The 17,338-nt window shown below is 42.2% G+C and overlaps 1 protein-coding gene across 1 annotated transcript in view; it reads left to right on the top strand.

The window, feature by feature from the left end:
• The first annotated feature begins 3,380 nt into the window (after nucleotides 1–3,380).
• The window catches only part of TLL1 (tolloid like 1), a 126,484-nt gene continuing 112,526 nt past the window's right edge, over nucleotides 3,381–17,338 (top strand). Inside the window, exon 1 of the mRNA XM_053940520.1 lies at nucleotides 3,381–3,642. Coding sequence (XP_053796495.1) covers nucleotides 3,381–3,642 — 262 coding nt within the window. The remainder of the gene's footprint in view (nucleotides 3,643–17,338) is intronic.

Genomic DNA, 17,338 nt, shown 5'->3' with positions numbered 1-17,338 from the left:
TGCATGACTCCCATCTAGCGTTTCTGACTTTTGTTTCCTGTCTTAGTCAGAGCTCTGCAAGGCCAGCTGTCCTCAAGGCAGCGAGTGCTTGGTGCTGCTCTGCCTGTGCTGGGGATGCTGAGGTCGGGGGCAGATTGAGGCTGAAGGTGACGTCAGTGCCTACCTTGCTGGGAGAGTTAATCTCCCACTGCAGAGGCTCTAATAATCTCATCACTTGGGAGACTGGCATGCTGAGGATTGCATGTTGTACATTCCTCTTCTTGGGCTGTAAAGCAATCAGCAAAACCAGTGTTTCTAAAGCTCTGTTGACAAACGTGCTTGCTAGACAGAGTATTCCTTTTTTTGGGGTGGAGGTGCAAACGCACAGGATAGAAAATTAACTTTTTAAAGGTGCGTATATAAGAAGCAAGAACAAGCAAAGTAACAAAACCAGGTTAGGGGGATCCACTTTTTCAAATGAGCATGTCATTAATAACACTGCAAAATAAGCTGCCTCCTTTGTGGACATAAAAAATAACAGAAACCATATTTCAGATTGGATCAGGCTGGTTTCCTTAGCAAAACACAGCCCACCAAACCATGACACTGAGAACAGAGGTAGTCACCAGCCCCAACACTGCTCTGAGGGACTGACAGGAAGGGTCTCTGATCACTTCCTTGGAGTCAGTTCCAAGTGTCTGACACGGCCAGTCATAGAAAGTATATTGAGGAAGAGGGGGAAAGAGCAGGCCCCAGGTTTCTCAGGCGTTTCTTTCATTTGGTATATGGTGCCTTTTGAGGTCTTTATGAAACACAGCAAACTGAACTGCTGGGACAAAGATTGCCTAGTGAAGGCTGCACCTTTTCAGTGGCAACTACCCATTCCTTGGCTTTCAAGTTTGCAGCAAAAAGATCGAGTTTAGGAGCACTGTGGACACAACCTGCATGCCAAAAATATAAGGAAGCCCATGGATGCTTCAAAGACACTGACGCTACTCGGTGCCAGACTTCTTAATATTGTTAAACACCTATTAGCTCTGTCTTAACCGACCTTTCCTGTTTTAATGTTATGACCTCCCGAGAGTGCCTATCGAAAGCAGCACTAACCCTTCATTCGCAGGACGGCAGGGGCAGACGCCGAGTATCCGAGTAGGCACTACAGGTTTCGTCATTCGAAAGGAGGCTTTGCACCTTGCCCCCACCCGACCCCCGTATTTTGGGGGCGGGTAAGTCTTGACAGCGGCGATAGGAAGTTGTGTCCCTTCCCTTCCTCCCTCCTTCGATAGCTGCGATGGCACAGTGTGCCCACCCGGAGCTTGCCTAAGTGCCCTCGGCGTGCCCCCAGCTCCCGCGGCACCTGGAGCGCCCCGCGGGGCCAAGAGGCGCGCCGCCGGCGCTGCCTGCGCTCCTGGCACAGCCGAGGGAAGGGATTGTCTCCGGATTTCCACCCCTGCCACAGAGGGAAGGCTACCGGGAAGTGCTGCGGGGAGAGCGAGCCTGTGCGGGCTTGGACGTGAGAGAAAGACGCAGCCACTTCTTCGCGGCAGCTCTTTCAAAAGTCCGTGTTAAATGTGACACCCCGACGAAATGGGAGCAGAAGAAACACCCCTCTACCCGCCCCTCGTCGTCCCCCCCGCCCTTTTCCATGGAAACTCGTAAAAGGAGGAGGAGTAGAGTTTGCTACGGAAAAGTCTCACCTTGGTCTGAAACAGTTTCAGGCGTTTCTGCAGGATCGGAGCTGCCCGTCTCGAGGGCGGGGAGGAGGCAGGCAGGGAGATCTCTAGCTACCTATACGTGTATACATAATTTTTTTCCCCCGCTTGCTCTTATTTTATTCCAGCAGCACGTATCTCTACACCTCCTCCCCCTCCCTCTTCAGGTTGATCGGCTGAAATGAGGCTTTGCGCGCTGATCCCTTCTCGAGCTTTAAAACAAAACCCGGCCCCGCGCAGCCGGCGGCAGCTCGGGGCGCCTCGGCGCTGAAGCGCGGCGGGGCCGGGCGAGGCGAGGCAGGACACCGCGGAGCGGGGCGGTGGCTCCCGCGGAAACTTCGCTTGGAAAATAAACCTCCACCACTTTCCTGGAGATCCACGTGAGAGCAGGAAAGCCCGACTGCGAGATCTCTGCGCTCCTGCTGCATGCTGCAATTTTACTTTTTGTTTGCCTTGATTATTTTTTTTTTCTGTTTGTTTGTTTGTTCTTACTTTCATTTTGGAACGGGTTCCCAGCTGCTTGGCTGAACTTCTGGAGACCAGGAGACCAGTGGACCTTTTATAATGCCTTCTTCTGTTTTAAACAAACTGTGGGCTCTTAAACTTTTCTCTTTCCCCCTCCCCCTCGCTCCTTAACCCCCACCCTTCAGCTCATGGGGCTAACACTGCAAAGCAGCAGCAGCAGCAGAGGGGCAAATATACAGACACTGATTTATTTTCCTGTCTCCTAAATTGTAGTTAATTCTCATCGTCCTCCTCATCACCCATTTTCTCGCGCTTTTTTTGGCTGCCGGGTGTCGATCTGTGCATTGTTTTATCTGATCTCGATCCTTTTGTTGTTGTTGTTTAAATGCCATGCACTGCTTATCTAGAGAGAAAGCTATATGGAGATAGAGGCGTATAGTGAATGCGCGTGTGTTTCCATAAGACACACTATCAAGGGAGCAGATCAGAAGCAGCCCGGATCCTGACCCTGACTGTATGAATAAGTAAGCAGGATGCTGACGACTGTGTGTTAGTTGCCTGTAAGGTTTTCGTAAGTTAAAGGGGGACGGAGGAGGGGGGACAGGCCAGAGACAGAGCTTAGAGTGTTTGTGCAGAGGGGGGCGAAACTCTGACACTTTGCTCCTTCCAGCATAGCTGCTGCCTCCCATCAGTGGAGCTCCGCGGTTTGCTGTAGTGCACCCCACCTCCCTCTCCCTCCTCCCCGCTCCCTTTTCTTCCCTTTCTCTCTCTCTCTTTTTTTTTTTTTTTTTTTCCTTTCTTTCTCTTTTCCCCCCTCTCCCCGAGGTAGTTTGCTGATGTGCAGCCCGGATCCATCTTCTGGCAGCATCAGCGGGACCGGGGTCGGCGGCGCGGCGGTCGGCGGGCGCGCAGCGGGGCGCGGGCCGGGCGCGGAGCGGGACGCGGGCAGCAGCCGCCGCCGCCGCCTCCTCCTCCGCGGGAAGTTTGGCTGGGTTTTGACAGAGGCGAGGGGAAGCCCTGACAGACAGGATCTCCCGGACTGAATCCACCCCCTGCGCCCACCCACACACCAAGCGACTTTTCCCTGGCGAGGGGGCAGGGGGGCAGCGACGCTCATGCTCCTCACTCTGTGTCGCACCCGTCTGACTGGGGCTACCTAGGGAGCACCGTCTCTTGGAAGAGCATCCCGGTGAAGGAAAAAAATACCAACCTCCCCCAAAACCTATGGTTTCTCCATCCCTTACCCTCCTTTCCCAAGCCGGCGTGGACAGCAGAGCCGGCCGCCTAGTTCACCCTCGCCCTGCTCGCCACCTCTCCGCCCGAGGGAGGATGAAGATGCTTTGCTGGAGGATGGCACTGTGGCTGGCCGGGTGGACTGTCTGCGGGAAGCCTTCTTCCTGCTCTGGCCTTGATTATGACTACACTTACGATTTCACTGAAGAGGATAAAGCCGAGGCGATAGATTATAAGGATCCTTGCAAAGCCGGTAAGTGACTTCCACGTCTAATGCAGCTCCCCGCCCCCTCCCCAGATGGTGACTTTGTCTCGGCTTTATTTACGCGGGGTGTCTGTGGGGAGAGTCCCGGGCTCACCTGCTCCCTCCCGGGGCAGCGGCGGCGAGCGCAGCCGGAGCCCTGAGTCCAGCCGCCTTAGCTGGGGAAGGTGCCCTGGACCTGCTTTTCTGGGACTTCCCACTTACTTCCCTACGCTCTCCGGCTGGGCTGGGAGAGGCGCGGCGGCGGGCAGGGCTGGACCGGCCGCCACCGCTCCGCGGCCCCGAGGGCGTCGTGTCGGCCGAGGGGCCTTCGGGTCACGGCGCCGCCGGAGCCGTGGAAGTTGCGGAGAGCATTTCGGCGGGGCTCGAAGGTGTCGAGGCGGGACTGAACCCCGCAGCACCAGCTGGGAACCCGGAGCAGCCGGGCCGGGCTCTGCCGGAGGGTGGCGGCTTCTCCCGGGGCCATGCCCGCCCCCGCGGCGGGAGCGGGTACCGCCTCCGCCTCCCTCTCGCCTTCTTCCATCCCAACCTGTCGCTCCCTGGCCGGGGCGGGCCCTCGGCGCCGGCCGCCCCTTGGATGTGGATGCGATAAGTGCGGCTCCCGAGCGGGAGGGTTGCGCAGGGGTGGTGACTGTCCGCCGGGGTCTCAGCCGGGCGAGCCCACGCGTCCGGCTCCCAGAACCCGACTGGTGGTGCTGCGGGCTGGTGTTCCACTGCCTGTGCCGTGGTGCCTCCCGCGTGCTCGGTGCCTGACATATCCCTTTCTACACTGTGCGGGAAGAGCTGAAGTGCAGCCTCTTCTCACTTTGTACTGTGGTTTTTTAGAACGTTTATCCACTGATCTAGGACTGCAGCCTCTTTAATGCCAGATACAATTCTTCACCGATTGAAGTTATCAGTAACAAGAATTGACCTCAGAAACTGAGTTCACTGGTATTTCAGTAGACAAGTGTATCTCGGTGATGCTTTTTTATCCTCCTCAAGGTGTTATCAACAACAGTGGTTGTCCATTCCCAACAGCTCTATTGTTAAACAAGTGCTCAAGTTTTCTAGCGGCCTCCTTTGCATTGATTAGTTATTTATATTCTGATAACTAGTTCAGCCAAAGGTTGTGTTCTCAATATCTGTGTGGTTTTCTTTAATTCATTGAAGAGAATGTGGTGTACATATATGCCAAATATGCAGACGCTCTGTTTTTCTAATCACAAAAATATTTTGTTCCTAAGTGTGAATTGTTAGGTCTGACTTGCTTACAACTGAAGAATGTTGAAATTCAAAAAGAACAGAAGCAACTGCAATCAAAACATTATTTTTTCCTCAATTAACACTCACAAATAAGTAACTGGTCATTGTTAACCTAAACTCTTTTCTTCTGGCCTGTAATTATTTAAGAAGATTCATATGCATCATTTCATATAATGAGAAATGCCTGTTTACTCTCAGTTTGCTGTGGGATTCTTGTTTCATAGTGGGAATAATTAGCAATTATAATTCATGATACTAAGTGTTTTGAGGTTATGCATGAGAGAAAGACAACAGTAGGAGACTGCAATTTGATCTGCATTGCCAATTCTCTGCCATCACTTTTTTTTTGCCTGGAGAAAGAAGCATTTGTTTGGAAAATTTGGCCCATGGAAACATTTTATTGAAGTTCTTACTTGTGCTGCTTCACAAGTATAGGGAGCTTAGGTACTACAGGGACAAGAGTTAGGTAGTGTATGAAGAGTTACCTGTGTGTAGTTCCCCTTAGTCTTAAAAGTTTTCACTTTGAGGTTGTCTATCCAGTAAAAAAACCTATTTTTTTTGTTTGCTTCTTAGTGTGTGGTAGTTCTTCAGAAATAAAAATGCGCCTCACTGCTACACACTGGGTGTGTACCATGTACCCATAATTTTTAATAAAAAATTGAAAGCTCTGTATATCAATGAAACTGATCCTCCAAGAGTATTTCCCAATTTACTTTTCCTGCTAGACCTTCCTTAAAGGCTCCATTAATCTCAGCCTGTAAAGTACTGGTGCCTGATCAAAGATGCTGGGAGCAGCGGGTGCTCAGCCTCTTTTCGCAGCATAGCCCAAGTGTGTGTTCTCCCTAGGTCAGCTCTTATCGTCTGAGGTGGGTTTTCGACTCCCAGGAGTAAATTTACTGATCTCTGCCATTAGGATGAGTTGCACAACGAGGCCCTCTAGAAGGACAAAGCCAGGCTTCACACGCGGGGGTGTGAGACGCTCACACTCAAATTTGTGTGTTAGTCTATGCGTAAGGTAACAGGATAAAATAAGAGAAGTCTTGCTGAGATAACGCTCAAGGTATGCAAGCTTTGTAGATATAATTAACACCTGCTTTTACTGCATCTTGAGGGCCTGCAGCTGAGCCTGTAAAAGTGCTTTTTTTTTTTTTTCCAAGCTGTTCAGGCTGGTCAGTTGGGTCAGTGCTTTATGTTAGGAACTAGATGTAAGTGTGTTTCTGCAGCTTAGCAAACACCCAAAGTCATTTATGGTTTTACTCAGTTCAAAAACTTCAGTGATACCCCTGCAAATCTTTAGACATGTTAGAATAATTTGACCTATCCCCAAATATGCTGATGCAAGATTATCTCACCTGTATTTTAGAAGTTATTTATCTCACCTGTATTTTAGAAGTTATTTGCATTCAAATTTTCTCCAGTGAGTAGTGTTTGCTGCTTAGTTTTTAACTGCATAGACTACGTTTGCAATCTTGTGACAGAAAGCACTGCACATGAGGCATGAAATCCACAGTTAGTCTGTCATTACCAGACATAATGTGCCTCCACATCTGAGAAGTTATTTATGGGTATTCTGTGGGATTTTTTATGGGTACTATATGTGTGTTGTAACATTTTCAGAAGGAAGGGATCATTTTAGTGAATGTGCCTAGAATCACACTGTTGCTTTGACTTAAAACTCTCAGGAGCAGCACAGTGCAGAATGCTATTGAGGCTGAAAAATACATTTTCTTACAATATTTCCAACTTCGTGAAAAATCTACAGATAACAGGTGTCTGTCAGATGCCCTGCAGAACTAGGAGGTGTTTCTGGAGCTGATGTTGTCATTTGCATCTAAAACGGCAGCTATTTTATGCAACAACACCAAAGTACAATCTCAGTGGTAAAGCCAGCAGCTGGGAGCTCTGGAGCTTCAGGGAAAAGAAGGGCCTGGAGAAATACTGGGATGCTGTTGGGGAGACAACCATTGGAAGGAAGCTGTTGACATTGTGCAGAAGAACTTGATGAGCTGTGTGGTTTCCCGTAGGTTTGTCTGCAGACCTTTAACCTGTGTGTGAATTTTGGGTCACGCTACTCCTCCTTATAACAAGAATCCTGGCACACTGTAACAGCGGGATATGATGTAACACAGTTTCTGTGCTTCTGATGTCTCGGATATTTCCTCGTGTCTCTCTGCAGGATATTGCCCTCAGTGTTTACTGTTGTGAGTTCAAGTGTAAGGCATTCTTAGTTCACCTTCAAGATGTAATTTTTCAGAAGATGTGAAACTGGGAACGCCATACTCTAAATCTAAGGACATAGATCAGCATTTGTATAATCAGATATCATTCCAAAGAAGAAAATGCTGAGTTAGATTTCAAGGGGCATCATCAGACTTTTCAGATTGCAGCATGCACCTGCATTTATTTGTGGACTCCTGAAGTTTTTCTTTTTTTTTTTTTCCATTCTTACCACAGTTTATGACTTATTCAGGATATCTGCTGAGAAACATAGAGAGTGAGATGGCTAGAAAAATAATTTCCCATCCTGTAGTACTTGTTCATAGTTTTGTTTTCTCAACAACTTTGTTTTCCTAAAACAAAGCAAAGCAAATAAAAAAAGTGTGTGTACTGTGGTCTGGTCTTCCAATTAAAATACCATGAACTGTGGGAGATTAGGCAAGAAGTCTTAGTTCTGTTGTATAGCTACAGTGCTGAGGTCTGTTTCAGCCTCTGGACAGCTGACTGTCTTCAGAGAAGTCACTTTTAGCATTTCTTCTGTGAGGTATTTCACTTCCTAAAACAAATGTTAAAGGTTTGGAGAATAAGCTTGAAGTTGAGATCCTTGGACTATTATTTTTCCCTTTTGTGGGCCTGTTCTTTGGGGAGATTTTTTGCACTAGAAATTTTGTCTTGTCCTAGGAGAAATTCTCCCAAGGAAAACATCATTGAAACTTTTACAGTTTTCACTGCCGTTAGTTTGAATTACTCCCCCTGCCAAAAGACAGTTAATTAGGATTTCTTTTCCTATCAAATGATGCATGAATTGCTTTTATTTTTTTCCCCTCAGTGAAGCTAAATAAAAATGTCAAAAAAAAGAGAATATTGTAAACAAGCAATTAAATTTACAGCTTTATACCTTGCAAGTTGGTTAGCATGCAGTCATTTGACTAAGAACAAATTCTGTATGTATGCATGCCTGCCTGGTTAAGAATCAGAGAAAATTAAGACAGTCATTACATGTCCATTTCTCCCTCCTGTGAGAATCCAAGGAACTAGTTTGTTTACTTTGCACCTTTATAAATAATAATTAAAAAAGTTTGGATTGTCCCTAGCAGGGATATTAGTATTTCCCATATCACTGAAGTGTCAAACCTAGTAATACATTTTATTTGTAAAATAGGTGAACAGGAAAGATTGATGGTAAATGTTGAGTACAATTATTATGCAGTGTCATCTGTAACTGCAGTCTAACTTGTTCCCTGATATTGTAGCAGCAACTTTCTATACTGCTACATTTTTATTTTAGTTTCCCTCTTGTGCTCTGGGACGTGTGTTCAGTTGTAAGCATTCTAATTGTGCATTCTCAAAATAGGAAAATTCTTAAAACCTCTCATTCTATATTTTGAATCTGTTGCATGACTTAGGTAATCGAGATCTTTCATATTTATAGTTCAGTCATGTAGTAGACTCTTAAAGCTATATTGTGTAGTTTGTACTAATATAGAGGTTCTGCTGCTAATATCACTTGCCAGATTGACAGAACTGTGACTGTTCATGTAGTAAATGCATAGTGTAGGCAGCTGAAAGAGAAACAAGTTTTTTCTGAATAGTCTTCCCAACTGGTTTCCATTCTACTGTGGATAAACTTAAATAAGTAAGTAAATAAGACTACTGACAAATCTAGCTTTTAAATATTTTTTCCCCCAGAATTCTCCACCATTACTTTATCTTTTTTGCCCTTAAATGAGGTATCTCAACAGCTTTGAAAGAGATTTGAAAGAACATAAAGTTCTTTTCCTCCTCAGCTTCATTGAAAAGATTAATTCATGAAACTCTGGGAAAACTACATTAAATGACTATGTTTTATGTTCTAACTTTGTGGATATCCTTCCACACCAAAGGCTCAGTTTCATGTCCAGACTGCTTTCTGTTTCTGAATATATATCCGGTGTGTCGAATGAGTGACCTGCAAGGAGCAGTATTACATCGCTGCAAAATGAGTCTAATTGACAAATCTAATTGAGCTTGGAATCAAGTCCCCAAGGCAAACTCTGAAACATTCACCACACCTGGATATCTGCCTTATGTCATTCTGATTGCCCCTCTGGACAATAGGGTTGATAGGCTTATGACATAATTTCATTCACTTCTTCTTGGAGAGAAAAAAATGGTGCACAGTGGTGACAGATGGTCTGTAAAATGGAAGAGCTGTAAGATTGGAGAGTCAACTTCTGGTTTTCACAAGCATAATGGACCTTTGAGAGGAAGACTTCTTTCTTCCCTTCTTGGATGCATTATAGTAGTCTAAATTTTATAACAGTGAATAAACAATGGAAGAAGTCTCTAGTCTTTGTTTAGACAAGATGTATTTATGCTTAAACTGAAATAGCTTTTTATAGTCTGTCTTTAAACTTAAGAAAAATATTCTAGTATTTATTTTCTGGTTTTAATATGCATCTGTAGAAAAGATAAATTCTAAGAGCAGTGTTACAGAGCAAAACTGAGTTTTGGCCTTCCAAAGCTTTCAGTGGTTTGGATGAGCAGCATTTCATAGGGTTTTTCAGATTTTTCTCATCCTCTTTAGGACCTTTCTAACCTACTTGTTTCAGTCATTAGCGAATGCAGTCCATATCCCCCATTCTTAACCAGAAGCAGCCTCTCTCCACCTCCCTACTACATCTCTTAAGAGTAACAGAACTGAAAGTGTGACTAGAGAAATCTTTGTGTATTTTTAGTTCTGTCTTGTCAGGATATTTTTCTTGGCTGAGAGCTAATGGCCAATCTGTTAATGTGTTTTAATGCATATTCATTCTTTGTGTCTGCTGTTTATCTTCTTTTCCTATAATTTCTTTCATAGTTACTATGGCAAGTTTCCTTGCTTCTGGATTCTCCTTCCACTGAAGGCACTTTTCACTTGTTTTTCAGCTTTTCCTTGGGCTGCCTGACCAGTCTTCTACTCCTCCCTGTTTTCTTCCCTTGATGCGTTATTCTCTTGCTTACAATTATCAGTTATTCCCTCCAAATAGAACTTCTAGCTCATCATCAGGCTTTCTGTAAGATTGTCCTCTTGTGCTTTGATAGCTCTGCAGCAAAGAAACTGGGCACCTGTTTGCACAGCTGGAAATGAGGAGGAGGAGAAAGATGAGTGGGCTGTGTGTGACCAGCATGTTCTCAGAGGCCTCGTGCTGGGTGCTCAGTGGGCTGCAGTGATCTGTTAAGCACTGCACAGCCAGTCCTGAAATATCCAGCTACAAATGTTTATGCAGAATGCATACGTGAACCTTCTTTCTCTGTTGGACTCACGTACCTAAATATCAAGATTTGATGTGAAGACAGTCCCTTGCTGACCCACGGGAACGGGAGTACTCTAAGTACTTGAAGTGTAAAGGTTGTATAAATAGTAGCATGGCAGAACAGGTTGAGCTGGGAAATGTGAAGGTGGAGGCTGTGCTGGGGACATACACAGAGTGTCAGTGTGCGACCCATGTGAGTGATTGCTCCTGCAGGCTGCTACGGAGGCAGCTCCCACTCAAACAGATACTCTCAGATGGCTTTTTGGGGGGAGTTTTGCCCGAGTAATGGTCTGCAAGTGCAAATATTGAGTGACTATGAGTATCGGATGTTTGAAAATATTTGAGCACAATCTGATAGCTCTTACAGAGCAATAATGCTCCAGAATGTAGGTTTGTGGGTTTTCTCTTCAATAATACAAAACAGAGATTGTCAAGACCAAAATGCCAAAAAATCAATATTATTCTAAAAGAACTCCTTATTTTATTCTTGAGGTGTGTGAAATATGATGCCTAATAGGATATGCAGTGTTTATTAAATCAGTTTCTTTGCTATATATACTTTAATGATAAAAAGGTCCATCAATAATTGATTAGAATTGATTTTGAATTTTTTTCCTTCATTTTCATGGTCATAAGTGATGCCTGATCAGGAAATAATTATCAAAATCAGGACACAAAATTGCAAAGGAAGGATGTTTATTTTAAAATTCATTTTCAGTGCATTTAAATCTGAATTTGGAAATTCTCTGTCTTGCTGTCCTTGTGAATTTCATGTCTTTTCCTACAGAAACTGAATGACAGAGACACATTGCTGCATTTGAAAGGTGCCAGTACCTCTCCAGCCACATTGTGATTCTGGGATATTGTAAATTGCATGGTGGAACCTAAGTATCAGCTCTTGTAAGAAGTGAGGGGACAAGGACATCAGCTGGGCAGGTTGTATCAAAATAGTTTACCAGACGAATTACATTATTCTCATGCTGGTAGCAGCAGTTAAATATATTCCTAATAACAAGTTTAATTATTATCAAACAAAAATAAATCCATTTTATTGGTGTCTGATGTTTTAATAGGTGCTGGTTAGGTGGGTTCTCGCTGTCATGGGCACTTGCTGTCATTGTAGCACTAAATACCTTCCACACTTTTCCACTTTCCCAAAAATGTATAAAGAATTTTGCTTAGGGCACAGTGATTGTTCAAAGAATGGCCAAAGGACAGAACTTCTGATGTTTCCAGATGATGTATTCAGATAAGCAAAGAAAATAATTTCAGATGGTTCTTATATAATATCTAGATTTATTTAAACAGTTTACTTGCAGAGCGAATTATATTTGCTTTCATGAGGAGTAGTTTTAGAACAACTCTGCGGGTGTGAGAACATGACGATGAACTGCCCAATTTCTCCATCTGCTAAAATGTCCTTATATTTATAACAAATTTGCATACATCTTCTTTTTTACTTGTACTTGCTTTTTTCCCTTACTCAACATTACTCTTACAATTGTGCACTTACTTCAGCTTTATTTGTAGGTAGGTTATGCCACACTACTTTACAACTGCTTCCATACTTATAATTCTGTACTTCATCCCTTGCATAAATGTATAGGCAAATGGATAAATTAGGTATCTTGTGTTCAGGCAATATGCTTAGCCCTTTTCTAATGAAGACCATAGTTTGTTTCCATGAAAAATTGCCAGCACCATGTTGATGGCATGTTACCCATTTTTTATGATCTTAATTTTAGGACCAGGATCTTTGATATGTACATCAGCCCATCCTTTTGTCATAATATAAACTACTCAGTCTATAACTATGAAACTCTTCAAGACTATTGATTCAGGACTGAGTTGTGGAATCCTTTTTCTGTTGTTACTGATATGCCATAATTGCATTATGTTCTGATAACTTACAGAGCTTAATCTTTTATGCTTGGAAAAGAAATTGTTAAAGAAAAACCCACAATAAACCCTTACACAGAAAACATTAATTCAGCCTGTAAATCGCTAGGGAATCAGTCTTGCATGGGTATTTAATTCCCTCAAGGTTGCATTATTGGAAAAACTGTTGAACGAAAACAGGGTAAAAAGATGTTCAAGTTAGCAAAGAGAAAATGAAAGAGAAAGAACATGATAAACATGAACAATTTCAGAAATTATACAAGAATATTAAATAGAAGATATTTGTTTCTACGTCTGTTAGTCTGTTTAATTCTGAAGTGGAAAATTCAAAACAGAGACTAGGAGATGTGGGGATTTTATGCAACGTCTTTTTTAGATTGAAGTCTGCTAAAGGATTCCATTGAGTCAGTATTGGATATATGATATGACATTTACATAGGTAGCAGGAGTATCTGGAGGGCTGACATTTAGTAATGGTAACAATAATGATTTTCTAGTGGATATATGCCTCAGGCTTCAGAGTTCAAGCCAGTATTTAGTAGCTTGAAACAAGGATGAACCCCAATATGTGGCAAGATTATGCCTGTCTACCTACTGCAAATTCTTGTTTCTTTCTGTGAAGCAGCTGGTGGTGACTGCTGTCAAAGACAGGACCTTGGATATGATCCAGTGTTGCAGTTCCTTTGTTCCTCAGCACTCCCTAAGTGCTATTTCAAAAACTCATGTCTTGTAGCATGCCTAAAAGATAAATGCAATTTAGCTATTTTGGGATACGAATGAATTTCAAAGCTCAATATCACTGAAAACACATTGACCAACTATAGCTGATGAAAATGAATGTATGCAGGCATACAAGAAGAAAACTTCATTTAGCTATGTTTATAGATTGTCAGTATGAGTCCAGTGGAGCACTTGTATACATTTATCTATAAACCACATGTATGCACACACTCACCGGACTACCTAAGGAGCTACCATGGAAGCATAGATGCCTGTAGAACTATCTGTAGAGGCTCTTTGAAGTCATGGGTACAGATTGTGTGGGTGCTTTTCTTCTTTTTGCTTTTCCCCCACTTATAAATGCCAAGGTAACTTGTGTGTAAATCTGACCTAGAGGCCATTGGACTCAGTGTGAGTGTTTCCAGTTACTTTAGAGATAATGTTTATAGGTGAATAAGTAATAAAGAGAGCTGACTAATTCACTTCTGTGTACTTGGGCTATGGCTTGCTTGTGTGCATGTGCTCACATGCTTTGCAGGCACATCAGTGAAGGCAGTTGGATTTTTGCCCCAGTTTCTGTAGTTGTCATCACTAACACAAGAGTATCATGAAATCTTGCATTCAGTGACCTTGTGATTACAGGTTCTTTCTTGCTGGACTGGGGTGTGAAAAAAATCCAGCAGCTTGAAGAGCATCTGATTTTATCTTTTTTTTCCCTTTATGAGAAGCTGCAGGATAAGACTGGATTTTGATTACTGCAACAATTTCTTAACCTTTAGAGATAGGTTTCTTCTTGTCATAGCTGAATACTCTATTAATTGGGCAATCTGATAAATGGCTCAAGATGCTGATGAACATGATGGTTGCACTTGTGTATACAGTTCCTTATCTGTATAATTTCAAGAAATGTAAAGTCAAAGATAAGAAGCCATTTGTTACAAAATACAGCAGGCATGTGAGACTGGTGTCAATCATGTACCATTAGGTAAAGTTTGACAAGCCCTGAAATCTTCAATCACAATCAAAGCACTAAAATCTTCAGTGATATGCAATATCCCCAAAATAACACATTTTCTAATCCAGAGGCTGCTAGGAGGTGAAGAGATCTTGGAAAACTAGGAGGAATAGGTGTACTAATATTCCCATTTATTTAGTAAATTGAAGAATTAGTTAATGGCAAAAAGAGAAGGGAGCAGAAAGTATTTTTTTTTCCCACAGCTGTGTGTAGTTTGGATAGATTGGGAAAGCTCTAGAATGCTGTATAGAACTATGTAACCTTATAACATAGCTTAACTCTCTGCAAATCTTGCATTTAACCATATAGTTTGTTACTTCCATGTTTTGAAAATTTCTGTTTTCTTTCTGATGTTGTTTCTTCAGTGTGTTGAACTTAAATCATGGCCAGAGTGAGAAATGTAGGTGATAAATGAGTCTAGATTTGACTTATGATTCTTGTTGAAGAAAGTTCTTGCCTTTAGTTATGGAGTTTTCTGGAGTTACTTGGTAAGGGAAAGAAGTAAGGAGAAAAATCTTTCCCCTTCATGAAAAGATTAACTTTCTACAGTTTTTTGATCCTTTGATCACTAAATTGCAGGCACAGTAGAGAGCAGAGAGAGTAGGAGAGGAGTTTCCTGTTTTCCTGGTTTTTTTTTCCAGTTTTTTATCTGCATTCTTGAGGATAGGATGAAACCTTTTCACTCATGAAGTACAGGTGAAAATACAGAAACCTAGTCCAAGCCTTTTGGATGTTTTCATTCATAATACCTTTAATTTGGAAGAAGCTGAATTAAATATGAATTGTAGTGCTGATGGATCACAGTCAGTGTGTCTACACAAGTGAAGCATGAGTAAAGAGAATTTATAACATACGCTTCCCTTTGCATTATGGAAGAGAGCCAAACACAAAGATGCCTCCTAGATCAGTAATGTGTTTATGGATATATGCAGATCTTTTAGCTAAAGCTAAAGTGTTAGGGAGAAATGCAAGCTATTCTATGGTGCTTTAAATCAAAAATGTGGAGAACCAGCTAAAGTCATGACAATCTTTATCAGCTTGGACAAAATTAATTTTTCTTGGCTATTTTTTGAGATTTTTAATAACGTGTCTTAGATTTATTTGGTGTATGGTATAGCATTCCATCACATATAATGTATTTTTACTGATTCATTGATCTAGACATTCTAGGTTCAAGTTTGTATAAGAAATTGAATAATTTCCTGAATGATTCACAGTTATAATCAAGTCTTTCCAAATATTTTGTTTGTCTTTCCTAATTATGAACAAGGTCAGACTAAATAACAGCCATAAGGAAAAAAATGAAGAAAAAGAAACATAAATAGTAATCCTTAATGCTAACTACATAATCTTGTAGAAGAAGAAAAATTATTTGACCCTTGGTTTTTGCTCACATAATCTGGCTTGACTTCATTGACCTAAAGTATCCTAGGTTTTATCAGTGGAGAAATGTTTTTCTCCTTCCAACAAGCAGATGATGTATTGTCAAAATTAGCAAAGACCTGGATGAGATTTTGGATGCACTTGCAAGTGCTAATGAAAAAAGTTAACATTCCCATTCTTTGTGTGATTTGTCACTTGTGATTCCTTTTATGCTGTACTGATATGGAAATAAACCCTTTGTACAGCTGGCTGTCCATGGGAAAGGACAATATGCAATATTTGCTCTTGCACTAATGGAGCTACAGGGATTCCATGCCCCCCAGGGCACAGCCAAAAAAACACTGCATCTTTCCTTCCTGCCCTCTTCAGAATCACTTCTGGATTTAGTTTCCTTTCCTGCTCGTTGCCTGAGGAGCCACAGGTATCTGTCTTTAAGGCTGGATAGGTGCTTAGAGAAATCATAGAGAATAGGTTGTTTGCCAGGAAAAGCCAGGTAATCAGGTAAAACTGAGATGCAAATGATAGGCAAATTATCCTGTACTGAGCCTTCTGCAGCCATAGATGATTTCCAGCAGAAATTTCTGTGAGGGCTATTTTCCTGCAGATCAAACTGCTCTCTGTAGTTTATCTGCTGCTGAAGTGGTGACTTTTAATTAATGATAGACATATTGAAATTCCTAGTGGTATTTTGTTCCAACCTGTTGTTCAGTTAAATATGGATTAATTGTTCTTGCACAGATATTTTGGTTTTGCTTTTGGACATTGCTATTGATTGTTCAGTAGCTCTTACACCTGGTAAAATGCCTTGGCTTATAAAGATTTTGTGTCAGGAAGTTTGTTACACTTTTTCTTTCTGTGACATTGGTCTAAGAAAAGGTAGCTACCCTCCTTGCAAACTTTGAATTTCATCTCTTTGGACTATCATAGCTAAAATGGAACTGCATTGTATCCTGTCGTGGGATACAGCAGATCTAGCACGTGGGATGTGGAAGAACCTGCAGCAATGATGTGTTAAAGACCCGAGGTTGTGTTGGATGGGCCATGATGTGGACTGTACAGCAGGGAGCTATGCTCTGGGCAGGGACCCACAGCAGCCAATGAAGGTGTTTTGTTTTGGGGTTTCTTTCCCTTTATGATGAAGTAGTGTTTTCATTTTTTAGCTGACTTTTGTGTCCTGGCACATTTATGTATGAATACTAAATGCTTTATGTGCTGCAACCTATAAGACTGAACTCTTCACTCAGGCTGTGCTTCCTCTTAAGGTCTCCTGTTACTTCTAATGAGATGAATGGCATGGTGGCATTCACCTTAATGAAGTCAGAATTTAAGGCTGAAGAAAAAATTGTATTTAGGGTCACTTTACTGAAACTTACTGGAGGTGCATTTTTTTTCAACAATCTATTACCATGGAGTCAAGAGGTAACTGTGTAATTATGGTGTAACTGAATTTTTTGGTGTTTTGTTTTATGTATATATATATATATATATGTATATGTATATGTATATGTATATGTATACATATCTATATGTGCAGGCATTGCAATGGGAGAATCATTTTAAAGTGAATTCCCAAGCATAATCAGCTGTTTTAAAGCAAACAAATAGTTGTTGTTAATACATAATAAGAAGTTGAAGTTAATACACAGTAATAATCCATGTAGTTTAACCAGGCTTTTTGAATTGGGTGCAAAGAAAAACTAATTTAAAAAGCTTTTGTTATCGTTCCCCCTTTATGGTAGGAAATTATATGGAGAGAAGATGTTGTAGCAGGGGGGAGCATAGAGGAACTGTTCTGTGCTGCGAGCCAAAGGACATCATTAGGAACACTCCTATTATCTGGAAGCCTGACTTCCTGTCTCAGTTTCCTCGTGGGTCTCAATGAATGGCAGAAGAAATGGAACACTTTCCTGCTTGGCCAAAAGCTCTGCTAAAT

The sequence above is a fragment of the Vidua chalybeata genome, chromosome 4 (assembly GCF_026979565.1).
Source record: "Vidua chalybeata isolate OUT-0048 chromosome 4, bVidCha1 merged haplotype, whole genome shotgun sequence".
Lineage (NCBI taxonomy): Eukaryota > Metazoa > Chordata > Aves > Passeriformes > Viduidae > Vidua > Vidua chalybeata.
Note: the sequence above shows the minus strand (reverse complement) of the source record. Positions and strands in the feature narration are given on the sequence as shown.